This window comes from Myripristis murdjan, chromosome 5, assembly GCF_902150065.1.
Source record: "Myripristis murdjan chromosome 5, fMyrMur1.1, whole genome shotgun sequence".
NCBI lineage: Eukaryota > Metazoa > Chordata > Actinopteri > Holocentriformes > Holocentridae > Myripristis > Myripristis murdjan.
Window position 1 is genome coordinate 38,267,632 of NC_043984.1, and position 21,348 is coordinate 38,288,979.

The 21,348-nt window shown below is 46.2% G+C and overlaps 1 protein-coding gene across 2 annotated transcripts; it reads left to right on the forward strand.

The window, feature by feature from the left end:
• Positions 1 to 131: 131 nt before the first annotated feature.
• ccdc71 (coiled-coil domain containing 71) lies at positions 132 to 18,032 on the forward strand. Of its 2 annotated transcripts, XM_030052102.1 has the most exons (3): positions 132 to 418; positions 4,467 to 4,617; positions 16,227 to 18,032. In XM_030052102.1, the coding sequence occupies exons 2-3, from the start codon at positions 4,583 to 4,585 to the stop codon at positions 17,311 to 17,313; spliced, it is 1,122 nt and encodes a 373-aa protein (XP_029907962.1). In that variant the 5' UTR covers positions 132 to 418; positions 4,467 to 4,582; the 3' UTR covers positions 17,314 to 18,032. The 2 variants fall into 2 exon arrangements, with proteins under 2 accessions (XP_029907962.1, XP_029907963.1); XM_030052103.1 differs by lacking the exon at positions 4,467 to 4,617 and having other exon boundaries at positions 134 to 418.
• Positions 18,033 to 21,348: the final 3,316 nt, after the last annotated feature.

Here is a 21,348-nt window from a genome sequence, read left to right on the forward strand (position 1 = left end):
GTTTTTTTAGGCACAACCTCACAAAGCGACGCAAGCCCCGCCCATTTGCGACGTCACGGATTACTGTGCCTTCTCACATTTGTGCCTTTGCGGGATTATTCCAATCCGCAAACCGCTGCCGCCTCATCAGAGACCACAGGCAGGTTTCACTTAATCTGAAGGCACAGTGAAATTTAATCCCGGCAGTGTGTTTTCCCAGCTAAATCGGACATTTTTGTTTGTTTGCCTCGTGCCCTCCGCTCACCCTCCTCCCCCGGCGGGGTGAGCAGTTCCCGCCCCTCGCCCCCCCCCCTCCTCCCCCCGGCAGCCTCCGCCTCTCTGCTCGGTCTGTCATCCGCTCCGCTGTTGTTGCAGCCATTTTACCGTGGAGCGTCGGCACAGCGGCGACCGGAGGATGCCGACACAGCACCGTTAAAAGGTAACTACGTGATTTTATTTAATTTAACCCTAATCTGCGTCTCGGTAACCTTCACGTTCCCCGCTTAACAAATATGTCTGCTGCGGTGAGGGGAGCGGGGCGGCGGGCCGGCTGCCTCAACAGCTACCCAGCGAGCCAGCTCAGACACCGCGGAGCAGGCAGAGCGGAGCGGGCTCGCACTGTTTGGAGCCGCCACTTCACAAGTCTGTGTGAAAAATGGCGACGTGTTTGACTAAAGAAAGCCCTGTGGAAGTTGTGCGGGAGCCTCAACGTGGCGGCCGTGTGCCGCTGGAGGCTCGGAGCTCCGGGATTAAAGCGTCTCTCACGGCGGACTGCGCGCTGGCGCCGCCGCACAGGGGGCGCTCCTGAGCCGCAGCGCCATCCTCACCACGATTTTTTTTTTCTTGGGCTCGGATGAAATTAGCTTTTGGGGGGGTGAACTTACCCGCAGTTTTCAATTTCATGTTAGTTTTCTTTGTTGCTGTGAAGCTGCTGTTTGTTGTTTTCGGAGCGGGAGGGAAGCTGGGGTCTCCGCTCAGGTGTTTTGCTGTTGTTGGTTTGGTTTTAAGCTCGAGAACGCACTCTTACTGACGATTTCTTTTCCGCTTGCTGATTCAGTGAAATGTGCTTTTTGATATTGGACTTAGCTAGAATTTTTTGAATATCATCATAATTCCCTGTTTTAGTTTTCTTTGTTGCTGTGAATTGAGCCGACACATGGAGCTGCCATTTGGTGTGTCAGAGGCTGGAGCTAGCTGAAGGCAGGGGGCGCCGCTGAGGCTTCCTGCTCCCCTCCAGAGCTGAACCTCCAGGTCCGGCAACAAAGGCCGCTGAGGTCTGCTGGGCTATTTTTGTTTTTTTGTTTTTTTGTGAACTCCATGTTTTGTGCTGGTTGATGATGAACACGATAGCAGTTTTTACGTCTGAACTGAGGCGGTTTGTCCTGTTGTGTTTGCAGCTCAAACCCTACAGGCTGCAGGGAGTCGCTGCACGCACACGGAGATAAATCTTTGGAGTGAAGGTCTGCTCTCAGCGATGCAGCCATGACTTCTGCTGTTTCTCTGTGAGCTTCATCCCCTCAGAGTGAAGCCACGCTCACAACAAAACACTCGCAGTTGTCAACCTACCTGAAGCCGTGTCACTATGAGCGCCCTGCTGGTGGTTTGTGTTGCCTTCACTGACGCCGCGCTGCAGAGGAACGCCGAGCATCGTCCAAAGCACAGAAAATAAACCGACGTGATAAATTACTGGAACGAGTTGATTTGTGACTCGACAAAATGAACAATAGATGTTTTTTGTACCGTCGCACGATATATATCTTCATATTGCAATCATAGGCCAACAAAACATAGTCATGCAAGCATGTTTGCGTTTTTAAATTCAAATTAATTCATAGTTGAGTTTGCAGCCAGTGTGAATTAGCATACAGCTTTGTCTGAATAATGGGACGGGTGTGTACATGACTCACCTCTGCATTTTGTAAACATTAGGAAACGTATGCAGTCAGGTAGCTCAGCTCATTGAGCAGCTTCGGCCTGAGCTCATGATATTTTTAGTGTTTTTCTGGTAGTGATGCTCCTGACTGACTGAGGAAACACTGAAAGTCGCGGTGCGTCCCTGTGCTTCTCGCTAGCTGTTATTTGTCAGTGTGGTCATGGAGGCGTGTTGGCAGAAATAAACCCCATCTGATCTGTTTACTGTGATATTGAACTCGACCGTCTTGATAAACACAACTGCTCACTTCAGATAATCTGATTTGACCGAGCGGGTCTGTGATAGACGATTTGCTGTGTCTACTTTCAGCTCTATTTTATGTCTTTGTGTCCTTCCACCTGATTAGACCCAGGTTTCCACCGTCCAAGTTTTAATTTGTATATGCGGTGAATATTTTGAAGAAAGGTGCAATGATTATTTTCATTATCGATTATTATGTTGATTATTATTTTGATTAATCAAGGGTTTTCTTAAAAATGACTCAGATTAGGACGCACCGGTGGCTTGCCTGGTAGAGCACGTTCCACATGTTGAGGCTGCGTCGTGATCGCAACGTCCCGGGTTCGAATCCGACCTCAGGGCCTCTGCTGCAGGTCGTCCTCTCTCTTCTTGCCTGTCCCGTCTCTCTACTGTCACTGTCAAGTAATGCAGAAACGACAAAAAAAAAATCTGACTCGGCATGAGTAATAAATTATTAAAATAGTCAGTGATTATTTTAATGTTTGGTAACTAATCGTTTGTTCATAGCTCAGGTACAGCTGGACGTTTCTATTGGGGGCCCTCTGATTGGTCGCTGCTACATGGCATCACTTTATATTTACATACAATTAAACTAATCTCAACTTTTCTGTTGTGTAGTCGCTCAGAGCGTATCGCCATTCGCTCCCCGCCCTCTGCCCCGTCTCCCCGAGTCACAACAACAACAACAACACAGTCGCTGCCTGTGTGAGGGTTACAGCTCGCTGTTCAGGTCCAGTAAGTGGATGGACGTTACTTTCAAATGCTGGGAAGCTTTGGCTTTGCGGAGAGTTCTCTGGGGCCGTAGTGCTGTGATAAGGAGGTATCTGAACGATATCTTGTTATCAAACTATCATCTTATCTCAATTTTCACTGTTGCTACACTTTCAAATCAGTGTGAAGCCACAGTCATATCGTATATCGCATCGCAATCCAGATATTTGGCATAAATAGGTTTGAAATTCTGTCCATATCGTGCAGCCCCGGGCTGTCGTCTTCAGGTTGGTTGGTGATTGGTTGGTTGGTATTGGTCTTGTCCGACCCAAATTCCCATTGGTCGGACAGTTGCTGGTGTTTAATAAGCAGAAGCATTTGCAAGCTAATGTAGAGTTCTGGCTAATTTATATGTAAGAGTCAAAATGTCGCCATATCTTACATGTAACTGTCCAGAGAGCAGCGAGCTGTGGTTGGTCCACTGGTCGCTCTGTATTTCCTGTGTGGTGTTTTTGGCTGACAGTGAAGGCAGCGTGGAGCCAAGCAGCTTCACTGATCTGTTGGTTAGCGCCGCAGCTCGGCCCCGAATCTGCAGCCCGCCCCCGAATCTGCAGCCCGCCCCCGAATCTGCAGCCCGCCCCCGAATCTGCAGCCCGCCCCCGAATCTGCAGCCCGCCCCCAAATCTGCAGCCCGCCCCCAAATCTGCAGCCCACCACATGTCAGGAAATTCTCGGTGAGAAATCTGCAAAGTATCTGTTTGGACAGCAGCAAACTGTACACCGACGCACGACTGTTAAACTTGAAACGCAGCTATGAACCAGCCTTAAAGATTTCCTAACAGATTTACATGAATGTTTCAGTTATTTGATTGATTACTGCAGAAATGATTTTGCTAACTGAATCACCACACGGCGTGAATTTTAGAATAAATTTGACTCCAGACTTGTAATTTAACAGGACAGTCAGCTGAGTGAAGTGAAGAGCCTCCAGCTGTTGCTGCAGCTGTTTTTTTGCAGCCAGCTCATGGCGACCATTTTGGCTTCCATCCTGCCAGCATGTATCTGAAGTCAGCTGCAGGCACAAAATGGCAGGAGAGGAAGAAGAATAATAGTGAGTGTTTGAGTGTTGGGTTGGTTTGTTTTGCTGCCTTTCAGTCTGAATGTTTCCAGGCAGAGAAAAGAGCAGCAGGAGCCTGGAGGTCCAGGCGCTCCGGGCTTCATGTTCACGGGCAGGATGAGCAGGATTTGTTGTTGTGGTTTGTAAACACAACATTCACAGTTGGCTCCTCCTCCCTCGCTAAGCTAGCTGCCAGCAGCCAGTTTTCCTTTCCTAGGATGGCGATGGAATGAAATGCCCGTCTAAGATGTAACGTTGAAAAAAAATGGCACTGTGTGTATTTGTTGAGTTTTCTCTCCCCCTGCACTTTGACTCTTATTTTGTAGGAGTCGACCAATTATCGGTCCTGTCCAATTATCGGGGCCGAATTTTTAATAATTGGCCCGTCATAATGGTAATTTTGACTGATACGACAACTGATATGAAAACCAGTGGGTGGGGCCATGTTTCTGATAATATGGTTCCAGTTCTTATTTCCTTTTTCAGTGGATAGACTGACCAGTCTGGTCTAATGAACAGCATGAACTGAGGAAGCCATTTGGAGGAGGGACGAAACGTCTTCTGGACATATAACTCAGTCCAGCTGACCTGATTCAGTTTCCATGAGATGCCTAAGACCTGGACGAATGAGAATCAGGTCAGTTTTACATCCATCCTCAGTGTCACATTCCTGAGCCAAAATCAGATTTTTGATTTTTGACTCTTGACTTTTTCTTTAACCAACGTCAGTATCTTGGGGAAAATGAAAGTTTCAGCAGTAAAACTGGAGCAGTTTAATGTCTGTGACACAGGAACAGAAACCAGCGTTGGTGTCCTGGAGGTGTTGTATGTTTTCTGATAATTCAAGGGTCCCATCAGCATGTGGGACAGGTGGCTGGTTGAAACAAGCTGTGGCCGATGAAAGCTCTCAGTTTTAGCTGCATTTTGAGAGCAGGCTCATGTTCTGGCCATGATTACTTCCTGTACTTTAAGGAACTGAAACTCTGAAAATATTCATAGTATGAATGTACAATTTTGCATGGCGTCATTAAATGTGCAAACGATATTGTAGGGAACAAAATCAGCTGATTCTGAGCAGGTCAGGTGAGAATTTTTTTCTGAATTGGTTGATTTGATATGGAATAATGTACTTATGTCCTCATTAGCTGTTCTGCCTAATCCCTAGACAACCAAAGAAATCGACATGGCTAGACCTAAAGCTAGCTACATAAAGCTGAGCGAACCAAAACAGGAGGAAACTGTGAATGAAAAATTGCCATTTCCCCTTACAGCGTTGTGCTATTTACAGAGAGACTGATCTCTTTACAGAATATACAGAGCAAACATTAGTGTCAGGCTACAGCTAACAACACACAGACCGATCCAAACACACAAGATTTACAGAATCTTACCAGGTTTGGGTTGGAAAGCCAACAGGCTAAACAGAAACACCAAGATCCACAGATCTGTCGCACCAGCTTCACAAGAGCCTGCTGCCAAAATCAAGCCTCGGTGTCACCGCGGAGACCCCGACATTAAATAGCCCGGTCTGTGGTCTGGTCCAGTCAGCAGCAGCCACATCACCTGAGGTCAACCAATCGGTGCTGGAGAAAAACATAGTAGGGATGTCAGGAGAACCGAGACTTTGGTACCAAATGGACGCCAAAAATACGACGTTACCCGTTTTTCTATGGCTCTGTAGCTGCTGGATGTATGATTTAGCCTTCAGAGGGCCGTGACATATTCCTCCAGAACTGATGGGGGCGGTATACATACAATTTCCACCTGTTCAAGAAAGACGGCAGCTCCGCCTCGGCTGGTCCAAAAGAAACGCAGCGAGAGTCGTGGATGGAAGGGTTTCGTGTTCGAGGCGGAGGCTCAGGGGACGATAAGAAATGCACAAAACAAAATATGCAAACGGTGCCGTCAGAGTTTCCAGACGACAGGAGGAAACACCTCCAACTTAGCAAAGCACCTCGAAGACAGGCATGCTGTGTTCTGTCGGAGTCGTGTCTTTTTCTAAATATGTTTAATCCTATTTATTATAATTATTTATTATTTCCATATTTCTCTCATGTCTTTGCTGGATACTGCAGGTGAAATTCTGTGCAATCTAAAAACTTGTCATTAAAGCACAGTTGGCTTGTTTGTTTTTAAAAACCTTGGGGCTGAAATGCTTGAATGTTCAACAGATTGGCACATTTTAATAAAGGAGTGTATATTGAAGTAAATCACATACTTTCTTTTGTGTACCGTGGTATTGAAACCGGTATTGAGAATCATGGAAATTCACTGGTGTCGGTACTGACTACTGAATTTCTGTTATCGTGACAACCATTGCAACGGCCAGCTGAGAGTTGGTCACACCAGTGCTGCCCGTGGAAAAGTTAGTCTGGAGCTCTGAATCTTACTGGGTATCAAATCAAATCGAACAGATCATTATTGGTTATTGCTCCTGAAATCCCATATCAGCGCTGCACTAGTATTGTAGTATCTGTACTTGCAGTAGTATCAGTACTGTGGTGCTGCTAGTCACTGTAGTATCATAGTTGACGTTCCAGTCCTGAGTCCAGTCTGAGACCAGATGTTGGACACCATTTCCACCTCTGTAAGTCCAGTGGTTCACTTCCTATGGGTAGCATTTCTTGTTAGCTTGTTAGGTTGGGTCGAATTTAATGAAACATCTGGCGACACATGGAGTTTATTTAAAAGCCGAACAGTGCACCGTGTTAATAATAATAATCTCCGTCAATAATCTACGTCAGCGGTCCACAACCACCGGTCCGGACCGGTACCGGGCCTCGAGACATTCCCGACCGGCCGTGCAGCCCAACTGTACCCCCCCTCCCCCGCGGTTGTGCACAAATGGCACGAGTTTATTATTACCATATGTTACTTGTATTTATATTATTTAAATATTTAAGTTAATATTGTGTTCAATTTGGCACAGAAAATAAAAGGGTATTGTTTTTTGACAAAGTGTGTGCGTTTTCGTTTTTTTTAAGTACCAGTTTGAGAACCGTTTAAGCAGCAGAACCGTTTAAAAAATACCAAGTAGGCTCCGGTATCGGATAAAACCCAACCGATACCCAACCCTAATCATGAGTCTGAAAGAGAGAAACCGCTCGCCCTTGTTTTTCAGAAATTCCAAGACGTGTATTTCAGATCCACGTGACACCATCACAGATTACAAGAAAAACTCCTCTCTGTGCGCGGCTCCACCTGTGCTGCCCCCTGCTGGCCGAGGCTCCACCTGTGCTGCCCCCTGCTGGCCGTGTCTCAGGCCTGCAGCTGATCCCCTCAGCAGATTCTACTCTGACATGGGATTCAGGAACAAGGAGATCCTGCTGATCTGAGCCCAGAATCAGCAGATTGTTTTCTTCTGAATCGGCCCAAGTCACAGCAACGTCTCTTCAGAGTCCAGATGCTGAGGAGGAGGTTGGGGTTCTGGACTCAGACCAGCAGGATTTCCTTCAGACTGGATCCCACAGGAGGAGGACAAACTGGTTTCACTGTTGATTTTTTTTTTTCTTTTAATTTGCACATTGAGATTGCTGTGTGCTGGCGGCCTCTGACTCGCCGCTCAGTCAGAACGCAGACAGGCAGGCAGGCGGACAGACAGACAGGCAGACAGACAGACAGGCAGCTGTCTGTGGAGCCTCTGCATGCTGATCAGGTCGACATGTTGGCTCGCTTGATTCAGTCCCAGGTTTCAGGGTGGGGTCCGCGGGCCTCCAGGGGTCCATGGGGTTCAGCTTCGGCACCTTACACAAGCATTTCATATAATACATTATATGTGTAGAGCAATAAGCACACAGCGCTTTACACGGTGAGAAAATAACAAACAGTGGCAGAACAACAGCAACATTACAGATCAGTCACCGGATTATCAGTTTAAACACAAGAAATCTGATCCAGCACCACTAATCTAACCATAAATCACTCCAGACATTATAATCATTTCACACATAGCTTTCTTTTTTCTACTTCTGTTTTTAATAATGTCAATTAAACCTTTGTTAATTCAAAGCAAGCTGTGTTTGGTCAGTTTTCACTCTTCAATTTAGAAATTTACTGCAAAAAAAAAAAAAATCTGTTGATCCCAAGTGTGGGCACTGGGCAGCGGTGTGTGTGTGTGTGTGTGTGTGTGTGTGTGTGTGTGTGTGGTTGGCAGAGTGAGAAGGGATTTATTTTTTATTTAGAGCAAACACTGCAGGTGTTTCAGTTTTGTAAATGTTCTGTGTGGCTGAGGGCCGTCACGCCAGCAGAAACACCAGAAAACAGGTCCAGTAGCAGTGAACTTCCACAGGTCTCGATGCCTGTTTGGTACCACGGTTAATAAGATTAACTGGCATTTTGAAAGACCATTTCTCCTGAAATATTTATTGAATTAAGATAAGGCATCGTTACTCTCAGGATAAGGAGGACGTGGCACCACTTGGGAAATGAGGATGTCCGTCTTTTAGGTGCTTTGCCAACTTGGGAGCGTTTCCTCCGTTTGTCTGGAACCTTCCACAGCACCGTTTGCAAATCCTCCCATACACGCCTCTCGCTGTGTTGCTTTTGGACAAGCCGAGGCGAAGCGGCGATCATCCAGCACACACTTGAACGAGTGTAAACTGGATGTATACTGCCCCCATCAGTTCTGGAGGAGTATGTGACGGCCCGCTGACGGCTAAATCCAAATAAAGACATACAATACCTGTTGTACCGTCGGATTTTTGGACTATTGGCATCATCTCCTGCCCTCTCTAGTGCAGATGTGCTGTTCTGTGGTCGACCCAGGTGTAGCAACATCCCACAAGGCTTTGCTTCCCTGTCCTGATGGGCCTGACAGGCATGGTGCAGCCGGCAGGAGCTCTGCTGGGCCATGAGTCGGTTTAGTCGACCAGATTTTCACTGGTCGGTTAGTCACAGAAAAATAACATGGTTGAAGGCTTTTAATGTGAAGTGACGAACACAGGAAGTGGTCACGCTCAGTCAGACAGGGACGGACTTTGTTTACACAGCCGGCCTCTGCGGTTATTAAACCAACATTTTGTCAGGCAGGAAATTATCCTGGCGACCTCCAACATGATTTATCATCTGAGACATGGAAGGAGGCTAACGTCAGACACGACTGGACCTCACCGGAGAAAATGACCTATAGTGACCTCTGGAAGAATCACAGCCTCATCAAACTTTACAGACACAAACTAGAGAGCGAGGCCGTTCAGAGGAGCTCTGCTGCTCCAGCTGGACTGACAGTGAGGGCCAGTGTCTTACACATTAACACAACACAACACTCAGAAACATGCAGGCCTTACAGAAATCTGCGAATCACAACCAAATCAAAGCTTGAATTTTCTGTGGTGTTCCTCAGGGTCCTGGTGTCCTCATGTGGGATTTTGGAGGATTGGTGGTCAAAATTGTTCAATTTTACAATAAATCTGTATAAGAAATGATATCAACATAAATTTGCTGCAACAACTTATGAGACATACCTGAACATGGGAGTGGCTTCATACACTCCCATCCTGACATTCTGACCCTTATTCACTCTGAATAAATAAACACAGGGTTTATTCCAGATTTATGATCAGAATAACTCGACACACAGAGCTGAGCTGCAGCTCAAATTAATCTGCAGCTTTCAGCTTTCAGATAAGGTTCACCACTTCTATTTGGCTTCCCCTGTTGACCTTTGACCTCCCTCTGAAAAATTAAAAAATATATACAGCGTTTATCGTGGGAGTTACGTTCTAAAAATAACCCACAATAGGCGAAATCCGCGAAGTAGTCAGCTTTATTTTTTTTACAATTATTCTAGATGTTTTAAGGCTGTAAAACCCCTCACTACACACTTTATACACTTTTCTCAGACAGGCATTAACATTTTCTCCCTTTTCTCTCTTGTTTAAACTCTCAAAGTTCAAACCTTCGTAGAAAAATAAGTCCAGTATTATAGAATGAAACCAAAGATCAAAACCTCCCGGCATGGAGGAGGAGATTGATTGACAATGGTCTACAGTCCCTTAGCCAATCAGGACACAGAACACAATGCGCTGTAAAAAAAAAAAAAAAAAAAAGCATGCAAAATTGCACTAAAAAAAAAATCTGCGAAACTGCGAGGCCACGAAAGGTGAACCGCGTTATAGCGAGGTACAGCTGTATATATATATTTTATTTCTTTCTGAAAAATTCTGAATGCAGAGTTCTGCATTCACAAACTAAATAGAAAAAAGTAAATTATTGTAGTTTGTAGTTGGACTTTTTTCCTCGACAAGTGCAAAGTAAATTTAACTGCCTCAAAACGTTTTTGTCAAGCTGTAAACACACACACACACACACACACACACACACACACACACACACACACACACACTCAATTAAACTGACAGTCCACACTATATCCGTTTTCCCATTTGTATGTTATGACTGCAGCACAGTGTTATACGTATTTTATTTATCACCAAATAAATTTCTTCATTCATTCATTCATTGATGCTGATGGTTCATGTGCTCCTCCCACAAAGGCGCGCGCTCCAAAACAACAACAGTCACATTACTTTAATAAATAGCGATCATAAAGAACCGCCCCTTTGAGTCTTAAATTACCTCTAACCAGCCACCGCCTGAGGCACCGGCTCAGGGGTGGGGCTTCACACCTGTCCAGCGCACCTGTTCCAGCCTGAATGCGGTGGCCAAAAACCCTCCCGTCCCGCGGGGAGACAGAGGTAACCTTAGAAGCAGACGTATGTCAGCTCGGACAGAACACCTGGCCGCTCATCCTCACCTCAGGTGTTTTCATGCTGCTGGCAGTGAAGCAGTGCAGCAAACTGCAGCTAAGGAACAACATGGCTGCTGACAGAAGGTGGCTGCTGAAGATCTGACTGACAGGTTCAGGTGTGAACTGAAAGGTAGAGCCGGGCCCGACGCACGAAACTCTGCAGATTCATGACTGAAACTGTGTGTTCGCACTGAGCCAGAAACATGCAGACGCTTTCTTTTGGTCAGATTTACGAAGCCGTGCGTACGCATGCTTCTGTTTCATAAACCTCAGTCTTTGTGTAATTGTTGGCACGTGCACGAGCCTCATGCACGCTCCTACAATCAGCCATAAATGAAAGTGGCCATGCCCCTGATCAGCTCATTTGCATATAAACATGTGTTGCTGCTTGTTCATTTTGTCAGACATGGCGACTAAAAGCACACGCTAAACCTCATTTTGCTGACGACCCCCCGGAAGACCCACAAGGACCCCTGGGGGCCCCAGCCCCCACTTTGAAACCCCCGAGCCAGACGGCCTTTCCCCGTGGCTGTGGGCTGGTTCTGCAGACTCTGTGTTTAACCCTCCGCTCAGAGAGGAGCAGCTTCCCCACACACTCCGCTGCTGCGTTCAGGATGGATGTGTGTAATTTCAGCGGCGCAGATGGCGAGCAGCCTCCGGCAGAGCGGAGGAGGCTGCAAAGAAAATTTGCTCGTGTGACTGACGATTCATCAAATTGTGAAACCCCACAGGTGCAGCGGTGGAAATCGTGCAGTGGAAACACCGTCAGTCTGTTGGAGGGCGTCGCCCTGCAGTCTGTGTGTCTGTCACCATGCCAACAGGACACGCCTCCCTGCCTGGAGGTCAGAGGTGGAGGTTTCCTAAAGGCCTCCTCCACTCAAACATGTTTTCTTTTTGTTTTACTCCTGGAAGCTTGACTTTGACTTCACAGATTTGGTGTTGGTGCCAAATCTGCTGCTGAAAGGCCGTTTTCCTGTTTGTTTGTTTTTTCTGTTTTTGTGTTGTGCACGTACGAGCACAATTTGTGACCTCACAGATTAGCAGAACAGAACAATGTTGACTATGCAAAGATATGCAAATTAGAAGGTGCCATCTGATGCTGCTGAAACTAGCGCCGCAGCGTTTTGGTGATGTAAAACTCACTGCCACTGCCAGAACACATCACACAGAGGCAGCCTAATGTGTAAACCTGTATGCAAATTTGCATATTCATAGATGGTCGCATACTTCATTAGCAGTAGGAAGCAGAGGCGCTTTAAAGCCATGTTCAGTAGTACTAGTAGTAGGGCTGGACGATATACCGAAAATTTACCGATACCGAAATTTATGACGATAACCCACATCACTTTGCTCGTGTCGGTATGTTCGGTATTTAAAAAAACAAAAACAAATAAAAGTCGTTTTTGTCTTTTTCGGCTGTGTAGGTAGGCATGTCCATGTCCCTTTAAGACGCTGTACTACGTGTGTAGTCACGTGACTCCGCCCCCTCCAGTCTGTACAGCGTGTGCGGTCACGTGACTCCACCCCCTCCAGTCTGTACAGCCTGTGTGGTCACGTGACTCCGCCCCCCTCCAGTCTGTACAGCGTGTGTAGTCACGTGACTCCGCCCCCTCCAGTCTGTACAGCGTGTGTAGTCATGTGACTCCTTTTTTTGGTCAGTCGGGTCATTCACGTGAATCGCGTAGTTTGGAAGAGACGCCTGGCTCCGAGTCCGATGGAAAGTTTTAACTTTAGTTTGAAGGAACCGCCTTACGTTAAATTAGACCTTGCATAACGTTATTCTTCGAGCAAAATGGCTAACGTTAGTTAGCAAGACAAGCGGGCCATATGCTGCAATTTCAATTAGCAAGATAGCGAACTAATTAGCCAGCTAACGTTAGCTAGTTCTAATGTTAATTCCAGCATGGTCTGCTTGTCTTGCTAACTAACGTTAGCCATTTAGCTCTAAGCATATGGTTGCTATGTAAGGGCCTAGTGTTCCAGCTAACTAGCAACTCCCGTTATAGGAGGGACCCCCGTGACACTGTCACATTTTTTACTGTGAGGAGTCTGCATGTCTGACTTCTGTAAATACAGCAGTTATAGCAAGTAGGAGACATACTGTCAGTAAAACTGGCTGTGGAGCAAGAAATTATGCTGCCATTGCTGCCGTACTGTCAATATCACTGTCATTAACCCCCCTCCCCGGTCCACTTATCGTTATCAAGGTGAGGTGCTCAAATATATCATGATATTGATTTGAGGCCATATCGCCCAGCCCTAACTAGTAGTAACTCCAGCTGATATCAGTCTCCCACCAAACAAATGTTCAAATGAAAGCTGTGACACAAACGGGACATGCTGCTGTAGCTAGCTAACATCACAGTGCATGATGCTAGTTAACGTTACAGTCCTGAATGCAGAAAGAGAACTGGATGTGGCGTCGGAGGCGGGGCTTCGTTCATTCCTATGAAAGTTGCTCAGCGGCATGAAGTCAAAAAAGTTTGACATCTGGATCTGCATCTGTGGGCCACACAGCGAGCGCTCCGCCGTTATTTCAATCCAAAGTATATTTCCAAAATACAGTGGTTTTATATGATCATATTAATCAACATATATAATATTCATTGTGCTCACATGACAGCGTTGATGTACATCAGCAGGTTAGATGTTTGGACCTACAGAGGATGGTCAATAACTGGGAGGTAAACTGGGTTCAGTCAAGGACGAAATGTTATGGGGGTTACCAAAGATGCAATCATTTAATCAATAAGTCAAGTATTGCTTTTTTTTTTTTTTTTTTTTTTTTTTTTTTTTAATTAAGAAAGTACATCAAAGGGAAACAGAACAGTGTTTACAATAGATGATAAACCCTCTGAGGCATGGGCCAGTGAGAATTAAGATAAGGGACGTGTGATAAGAAAGGGAGTGTGAGGAAGTTTACTGAGACAGAGCTGAAGGAGAAAAAACAAATTTCACCACTCAGTTGGAAATAAAGAAGCAATAAAGGGCCTGTGGAAGCTATTTTAGGATAAAAAAAAAAATAAAAATAAAAAAAAAACAGTAAACTGTAAAAAAAACAAAAACAAAAAAAAAACTGTAAACAGTAACAATGTATAATCTAAATAATCAAGAATCAAGATTCAAGAACAAAGTTTGTGTAGGTAAAAAGATGCTTTTTAAAATTTAGTATAAACCAGAGTTGAATATAATTGTGTCAGGGCATGTCTGATCTTGTCCTGAACTTGTCCGGGCAGACTCGGTGGTTTCCAAGGAAAGCACCTGCTGACGCGAGTGTTGTTAGGTCCAGACCAGATGTGAATAAGCAAAAAGAGCGGGCGGTCCCCCAGCGTCGGCGTAAAGGCTGGGAGGCTGGGAGGGCCCTCTGCACAGAATATAAAGCAGCCCTGGGGTCGACTCACCTGGTGGAACCTGAAGATCTGTGACAGAAACAAAGCCTTCCTGCTCTGGACTCTGCCTGACTCCCAAGCATCCTTTTGAAGACTTCAGCGTTCATTTCTCTGAAGGTTTTGGTGATACTGTGAGCAGGTTTTCCTGACCTGATCTGGTCTAGTTTGGGGAATCTTTGCCACATCAGGCCAAAAGTTGAACTTGAATGGGTAGAATCGGCATGAGCTTTTGTGGGCCTTTGATTCACTGCGGATTTTCCCAGGTGGTTTACGTTGCCATGGCAACAGCTGTACATGTTCAGCCGACCTCACGGCGTTGGCAAAAGAGTTTGTTTGAATGACATTATGAAACGTCAATGGTGAGGTCAGCAGTAGCTGCTGTTGGGTGGATCTCTCTGTCATGGCGTTGCAGCAAAGACCACAAAGGAGGAGGTCAAAGTTCAAATCATCTGCTGTTCATAAAATTATTTAAAAATGATCAGAAGCTAATTCACAGCCTCTCGGGCTAGCGTTTTTCCCCTCAAGCCGTCCAGGTCTCAGTGGCGTCCTCCTTGATCTCAGCAGTAAATTCTAGAAATGCTCTGTGCATAGGATTGAGGAATGCACAGTGCAGGGGAGAAATTCAACTGAATTTGCATTAAATTTGGTTGTTTTAACAAATATTATGCTGCAAGATGTTTGTTTTCCAGCTACCTTTAAGTTCCCTGTTACAGGCTAACCTGCAATTTTCTGCAAACTTGCAGTATGACAATAAAGTTCCTTGAATCCTTGAATTCCCACCTATTCCCGAGAATGCCCATGGAAAGTTTTTAACTTTGAAAATTCCTAGAATTTGCAACCCTATCTCAGGCTAACATTAAGATTAGCTAATTAGGTGTAAGCTAAGTAAATCCTAATTATTTGCCTTGTTGTTAATAGTTACTGAGTAACAAAACCCAAATTTTTCACACAGTGCAGAACATGCAAAGTCAATACCAAGAAATGAATGAGAATTCCGGTGTTGAAGTCGAGTCCTAACCCTAACCCAAACACACAGTAAGACCCGACTCCTCCCAAACAAGATTTGTCTACAAAATTTGAATCCAAATCAAGAGGCTTTCACAGTCCTTTTGTTCCTTTTCTGTGAGAACAGAACGTGTTTCCGTTAGCCGTGTGTCAGTTCTCCCGACATAAACAAACTCTTCTGCTGACACCGTGACATCAGTTGAATGTTTATGGCTGTTGCCACGGCAACAGGAACCATCCAGAAACACTCTGATTTGCTGTGAACCAAAGTCCTCATGCTGGTTCGACCCATTCAGTTTCTATGACAGTGTCTATATTGACTACAAGTTCTAACTTTTTGGGGAAACAATACAGGCAAAGGAAGAACTGATAATATGGTTCAGTTGCCTTTTTTGTGCAGCTTCCATCTGCTTTGGAGTAATATACTGCTTTACTTTATTTTTTGAGGAAACTCCTCAGGAGAATTTATCACAGTGGGTTCAATCATTGCTGTTCTACTTTTAATAACTTCCCCAGTTCCTCGTCTTGCTGTCGGGTTTTTTTTGTTGTTGTTGTTTTAGATGAAACCTGGATGCCCTGGGCCAGTTTGTTGTTTAGCACAGAATAGGAACAGAATACAGCGTAGTGAATAAAATAAGTAAAACCACCATCACCATCAGACCCTGTAAGCAGTCGACCGGTCAGTTCAGCTCGTTGAAAGGAGGTGGAGCTTACTGACTGACAGCAGAGCAGCTGCAGCTTCTCATCAGACACATTCTGATTGGTCAAACCAAACTGAATAGGAAGCCTGATGCTCATTTGTTTCTTAATCCTTGTGCTTGACTTTTGACTTGTGCTCGACTGTGTTATATCGCACGATTAATCGTCTGTCGACTTTTTCCTGACCCAAACTCATTTTTATATCTGCCTTTAGAAATCCACCATCACTTGACCTCTAGTTGAAATTTTGGGTATAGATAACGACATTTCAGAAAAATCTGAAATGTCGTAACGTTCAGGTACAGAATCACATAAGTTGAACATATTAAGTCAAAAAGGATCAAACTTGTCCACATTTTTATTTCTGATCCTGTTTAACAGCCACTTCCTGTGTTGTCCTTGCAGGATGAGCAACATGGCTGATGCCGTGAGAGGACCCGCGGTCAGCCGGCCATTGGCGTACGCCACGGAGGAGCACCGAGCTGTTCACTCCTGGTCGCGGATCTCAACGGCCGGGCACAGTGTCCTGCTGGAGGCGCTGCAGATCCTCAGCCCAATGTCTCGCGATCTCTCCAACACCGAGGAGCTGGTCACCTTTCTGCAGGAGCTGAGCACCGAGGGCCACAAGCCCACGGTGCTGTGCAGCAAAGATGTGTACGGCTACCGCTCCTGCATGAGCCGGCCCCTGACTGTCGACATGCTGAAGCCGCCAGAGAAGCCCCCGAGACCGACCGCCAAGAGGAGGGCGAGGCGGCCTCTGGCTAAGAAGAGAGAGGTGCACCCGTCCTGGAACACCTCCGAGAGGAGCAACCCCAGGATACAAGGGATCCGGCCCCCGGCGCTGCTGGTGGACCACCGCACCGTCATCTGCAGCAGGACGCCCGTCCGGACCACGGAGGCGTCGTGGGCGACGCAGGCGCAGCCGTGCCTCAGACTGACCAACATCCAGGGCGTGTCAGGCGGGCACACCGCCAGACTGCAGATCCACACCACCTGGGACTCTCCCTCCCCCGCCGTCTTTTCACAGCAGCAGCACCCCCCAACACTTTCAGGAATACCGTCGCAGCCTTCTCAGAACGGCGGGGGGGCGCCGACCACAGCCGTGGCCTTGTTCAGCCAGAAGAGCCTGTCTTGCCCCGTCCGCCTGGACTCTGCCCTCATCGGGGACTCGGCGCCGGTCTTTTATTTCAACGGCCGGGCTTTCTCACAGACTCACACTGAGCTGACCAGCAACGGCTGGAGGGGCAATGGGCTGCACCAGCCCTGCCGGACCCCCAGGGAAGCCAACCAGTCACAGAGCAGCAATCCGGGTGGACAGAGAAACAGCTGGAAGGAAAAGAACAGTCTGAGGTGGAAAGTCGTCAAGGTGGATGACTCGCGCTCGGTGGCTGAGGCCCGCAGGAAAGCCCAGAAGATCCTCCAGGTGAACCTGTCGCCGGTGATCCAGATCCAGCCTTTTGTGTTTAGAGACTTCAGACTCCAGAACAAGTGACAGCGGTCACCTCACCTTCTGTCTCACATCTGTATGCCGCTCTGTGGATCAGCCTCAGTGCTAACAGCAACAAGTCTTACCGGAGTTTAGTTACCTGCCGGGTTTAAGTTAGGGCGGGTCCGTCTGTCCAAAGTTCTAACAGTGAAGAAGGGTCGCATATTGGTTCTTAAAGGCGATAGGAATCAAAAGTATTGGGCGACTCTTGAGGCAAGGTGATGCTTTTCCTAGCGGGCTGGGAAACGTCTGCCAGCTGGTGGCAGGCACATTTTGACTGTCTGGCCAGCACGGCCAGACACTGTGACAGGTAACCACCTGCCATCTGCAGGTCCTCTTCTGTTATAAATTGACTGGTAGCTAGTGACGTGTGCTGATGAATCACGGGGATGCCGCAGCCGTCATGGCTCTTGGACAAAAAGGTTAATGTTTTGCCTTTTTTCCAAAACCACTTTGTCAGGTCTCCACCAGTCTCCTCTGTCGCAGCTAGCGGCTGCTTTTTGAAGACTTGAGTTTGAAGCTTGGCACGCTCTTGCTAAAAGTTTGTTTTACACTTGCCGTTTGCTAAATGACCACCTGTAAGCTCCTGCTTTCTTTGGAAACCAGGAGGAGGTGAAGCCGCTGAAGGGAGGAGGAGGGTCCTGGTGGACATCGTCTTCAGTGGAACCAGCTGTGGTTGGTTTGTTTCTCAAACTTGTTTCTGGAAAGAGTTTCTTTTGAGGAAAAAAAAAAAAAAAGGAAAATGTTTAGTTTGTCTTCCTTCCTTTTTTGTATTTTGTCTGCATTTCCAGTGCAAATCAGAGAAGGGTCAGTCTCAGTGGTCAGAGTGGAGCCCACATGGAGACTGATCCAGGCTGAAGTGGCTGAAGAACAGTGTCAGCCCTCACAAAGTGTTCCTTTTCTGAAGTTTCATCTGATGATGGTCTGGTTTTTACAGTGAAGTTAGACTCACTTTGAGTATTGGCTGTCTACCGGTGAGAGAATGTCGAAGGAAACGAGTTGTCAGTCTGTGTTCTCCGCTCAGGTCAAGATGTTTTTCCTCTGAAGAAACATCTGAGCAGGACGTGACCAGCAGCCGCTGGGCTAAAGCTGCTGAACACCGTCTAGACCAGTGGTTCTCCAACGTTTTCCAGTAATGTTCCCCTTTTGAAATATTGTTTTCAGTCAAGTGCATACATTTTTTTTGGTGAATTAGGTAGAAATGCTATATAAAGAGTTCCAGCCCAGCTCCATCAGTGTGAACCAACAACCTGATGCTGAGCAGATTCTCTTGTTTGTGTTTCTGCTTCTTCTTCTCTTCTTCCTCCTTGTTTCCAGCTGTTTCGCTGCTACGCTTCAACCACTGATCCACTTTCTGGATTTGTTTGGTCTCGTCTTCCCGCTCAGAGCGAACAAACGTCCTCGCTCCACGACCACGGCAGCAGATTCAAACCACACACACACACATCTGACACCTTCAGGAACCCAGAGGGAGAACTGAAGAGAACATGGGATTTATCAAACTTAGATTTACAGTTTTTATTGAACTTATTGTAGCAGAGGCTGGTTATTTTATGAATTTTGCATGACTGATATTTTTCAAATTAACATTAAAAAAAAAATCTCCCATATGTCCTGCAGTACTGCAGCGTACCCCTGGGGGGGGCGAGAACCTACATTTGAGAACCACTGGTCTAGGCGGCTGCGGAAATAATGAGCGATGACATTTGACAAGTAACAGCGACAGGCCTCGTTTGTTTCCTGTCCAGGTTCAGATACACGCTGCGTCCACACGGAGACAGTCTGATTTATTTCTATTTTTTAAACACAACCGTTTCTTTCTGTTTTGACCTTCTGTTGTCATGGAAACGGCATTTTGGTCCCCAGGATTTTTGAAAAGGGAACAGTTTGATATTTCCGATGTCAGCAGCACTTTTTTTTTTTTTTTTTTTAGGTCAAACAGATGTGTTTTTTTTTTTTTTTAAAGCATCCATCTCCCTGTGCTGGCAGCGTGCAGCGCCCCGCTGTGGTGAGGCTGACGGCAGGAGTGTTTCGGCTCGGCTCGCTCCGAACTCTTTAGTGCGATGCTGATTCTGAAAAGCACTTTGAGAAGGTTTCGACAGTGCTTTGTGGTAGTTTCTGAAAGTTTGGAAGTATTTTCTTATCTGTGCCCTGCTCAGAACATCAGTTTTAAGTTATGTTGAAACTTTTGATTTTGTGTCATAAAGTCATTTTGGGAGGCAGGCGATTTCTTTTTAAAGACGAGCCCACGTTGTTTTTCTACAGGTGCTAACTTCACTATGTTGGTGCTGACATGAAACAGTTGGCACAAGAATGTCTTTTATTTTATTTTATTTTTCTTTTGGTTTTGAATTGTTTCCCCATGGTTGAAAACTACAATGGTGTATTAGTGCCACTACAGGGAGGAAAGAAAATACCAAGGCGGGGGTAATAACCCAAGAAAAATATTCCGAATTTTCAAGATTAAAGTCATGCATTTATGAGAAAAAACACCAGATATTCTCAGAGATTAAGGTGGTAAATTTATTACAAAAAACACAGATTTACGAGAAAAAACTCAGCAAAGTAGTTTATCGTATACTGAGAATCACAATATTGTTTTCTTCTGAACAGCCCCAAGTCACATAAATATGTGACTTTTTTTCATAAATTTGTGGCTTTATATTCTCAGATTTGTCAAGGATGTTTTTCCTCCCTGCAGGGGCCCTCGCTCGCCGTCATACAAATCAGTGTCATCAGTTCATTTCTGTGAGGAGCTGAGAGCGATGCTGCCCCCTACAGGTCGGGCTGAGCGTGCCAAACTTCCCCGTGTGCTTTCCAAATGTGTGTGTGTGTGTGTGTGTGTGTGTGTGTGTGTGTTTCTGTGGCGAAGAGCCGTACGTCCACCTCGCGTCTCCATTTGTGAGAAACCCTTGTGTGTGTGTGTGTGTGTGTGTGTGTGTGTGTGTGTGTGTGTTGCTGCAGTCGCTGTACTGAGATGTTTGGACTGAACTGCATTCCCAGAGCAGGATTCCCGCTCCCACCGCTCCCAGTGTTCCCAGTGTTGGGGCAGCGAGTGCAGCTCGCTGCCCGGCCCCGGGGAGCCGCCCGGCTCCCCGGGGCCGGGCGGCTCCCCGGGGCCGGGCTCCCCGGGGCCGGGTGGCCGCGGCACACTGACCTTCATCTGCAGCAAAATCTGAAAACTGCAGATGCAAAGTTTGCAGTGTTAAAGACGTCAGCAGAAACCTCACTTTGAAGCAACAAAAAGTTTGACATTATTACTTTGTGTTAAACAAATTATGAGAAAATTACTAGAAAATTTGGAAGAAAAAAACAAAATTATAAAAAAAAAAAAAAAAAAGAATCACCTGAGAATGAGTTTGGATCGGCGCTGCTGGATCAGATCCCTTTGTGTTTAATTAAATTGTGAATTTAAACTCCAGCAAAACATGAATATGAATATATGATGAATATTGCAGCCCTTATTGCAACACGCTGCAACTTTTCACTAAATTAAACAAAGTGAAAAAGGAAATGAAAATTCCAGGAAATATTGCCCCGCCCCCTCGCTTTTGGGTGAACAAGGTAACGGAGCGGCTTTTTTAAACTGATTGATTAAATGAAAACTTCAAAGTATCGGCCCCCGAGCCGCCGGCCGGGGCCCCTGAGGTGCCAACACCGAGCCACAAAGTCGGTTTTGTATTTCAGAATTTACAAACAGAACAGAACAGGATTTGCAGACGTCCCAGGTCCATGTGGAGTCAGCGTGTCGGTCTCTGTCACAAAAACCTTTTCTAGTTTCTCTTTCTGTTAGTCTGATGTTTGTGCGACTCTTGTATGATATTGTATTTCCTACATGATCTTTCAAAAAACCCTTTTTTTTGTTTTGTTCAATAAAACTGACTGAAAAGCAGTTTGTGTGTTGGAGTCGTGGCTTTGCTGTCGCAGTGTTTCTGTTGGTGAGGCCGGGAGGCGGAGCGACGCCACACACACCTGCGTCCTGTTCCACCTGTTCCCCGCCGGGACGCTCCAGAGACACAAGCATTTCAACACAAGAAATCT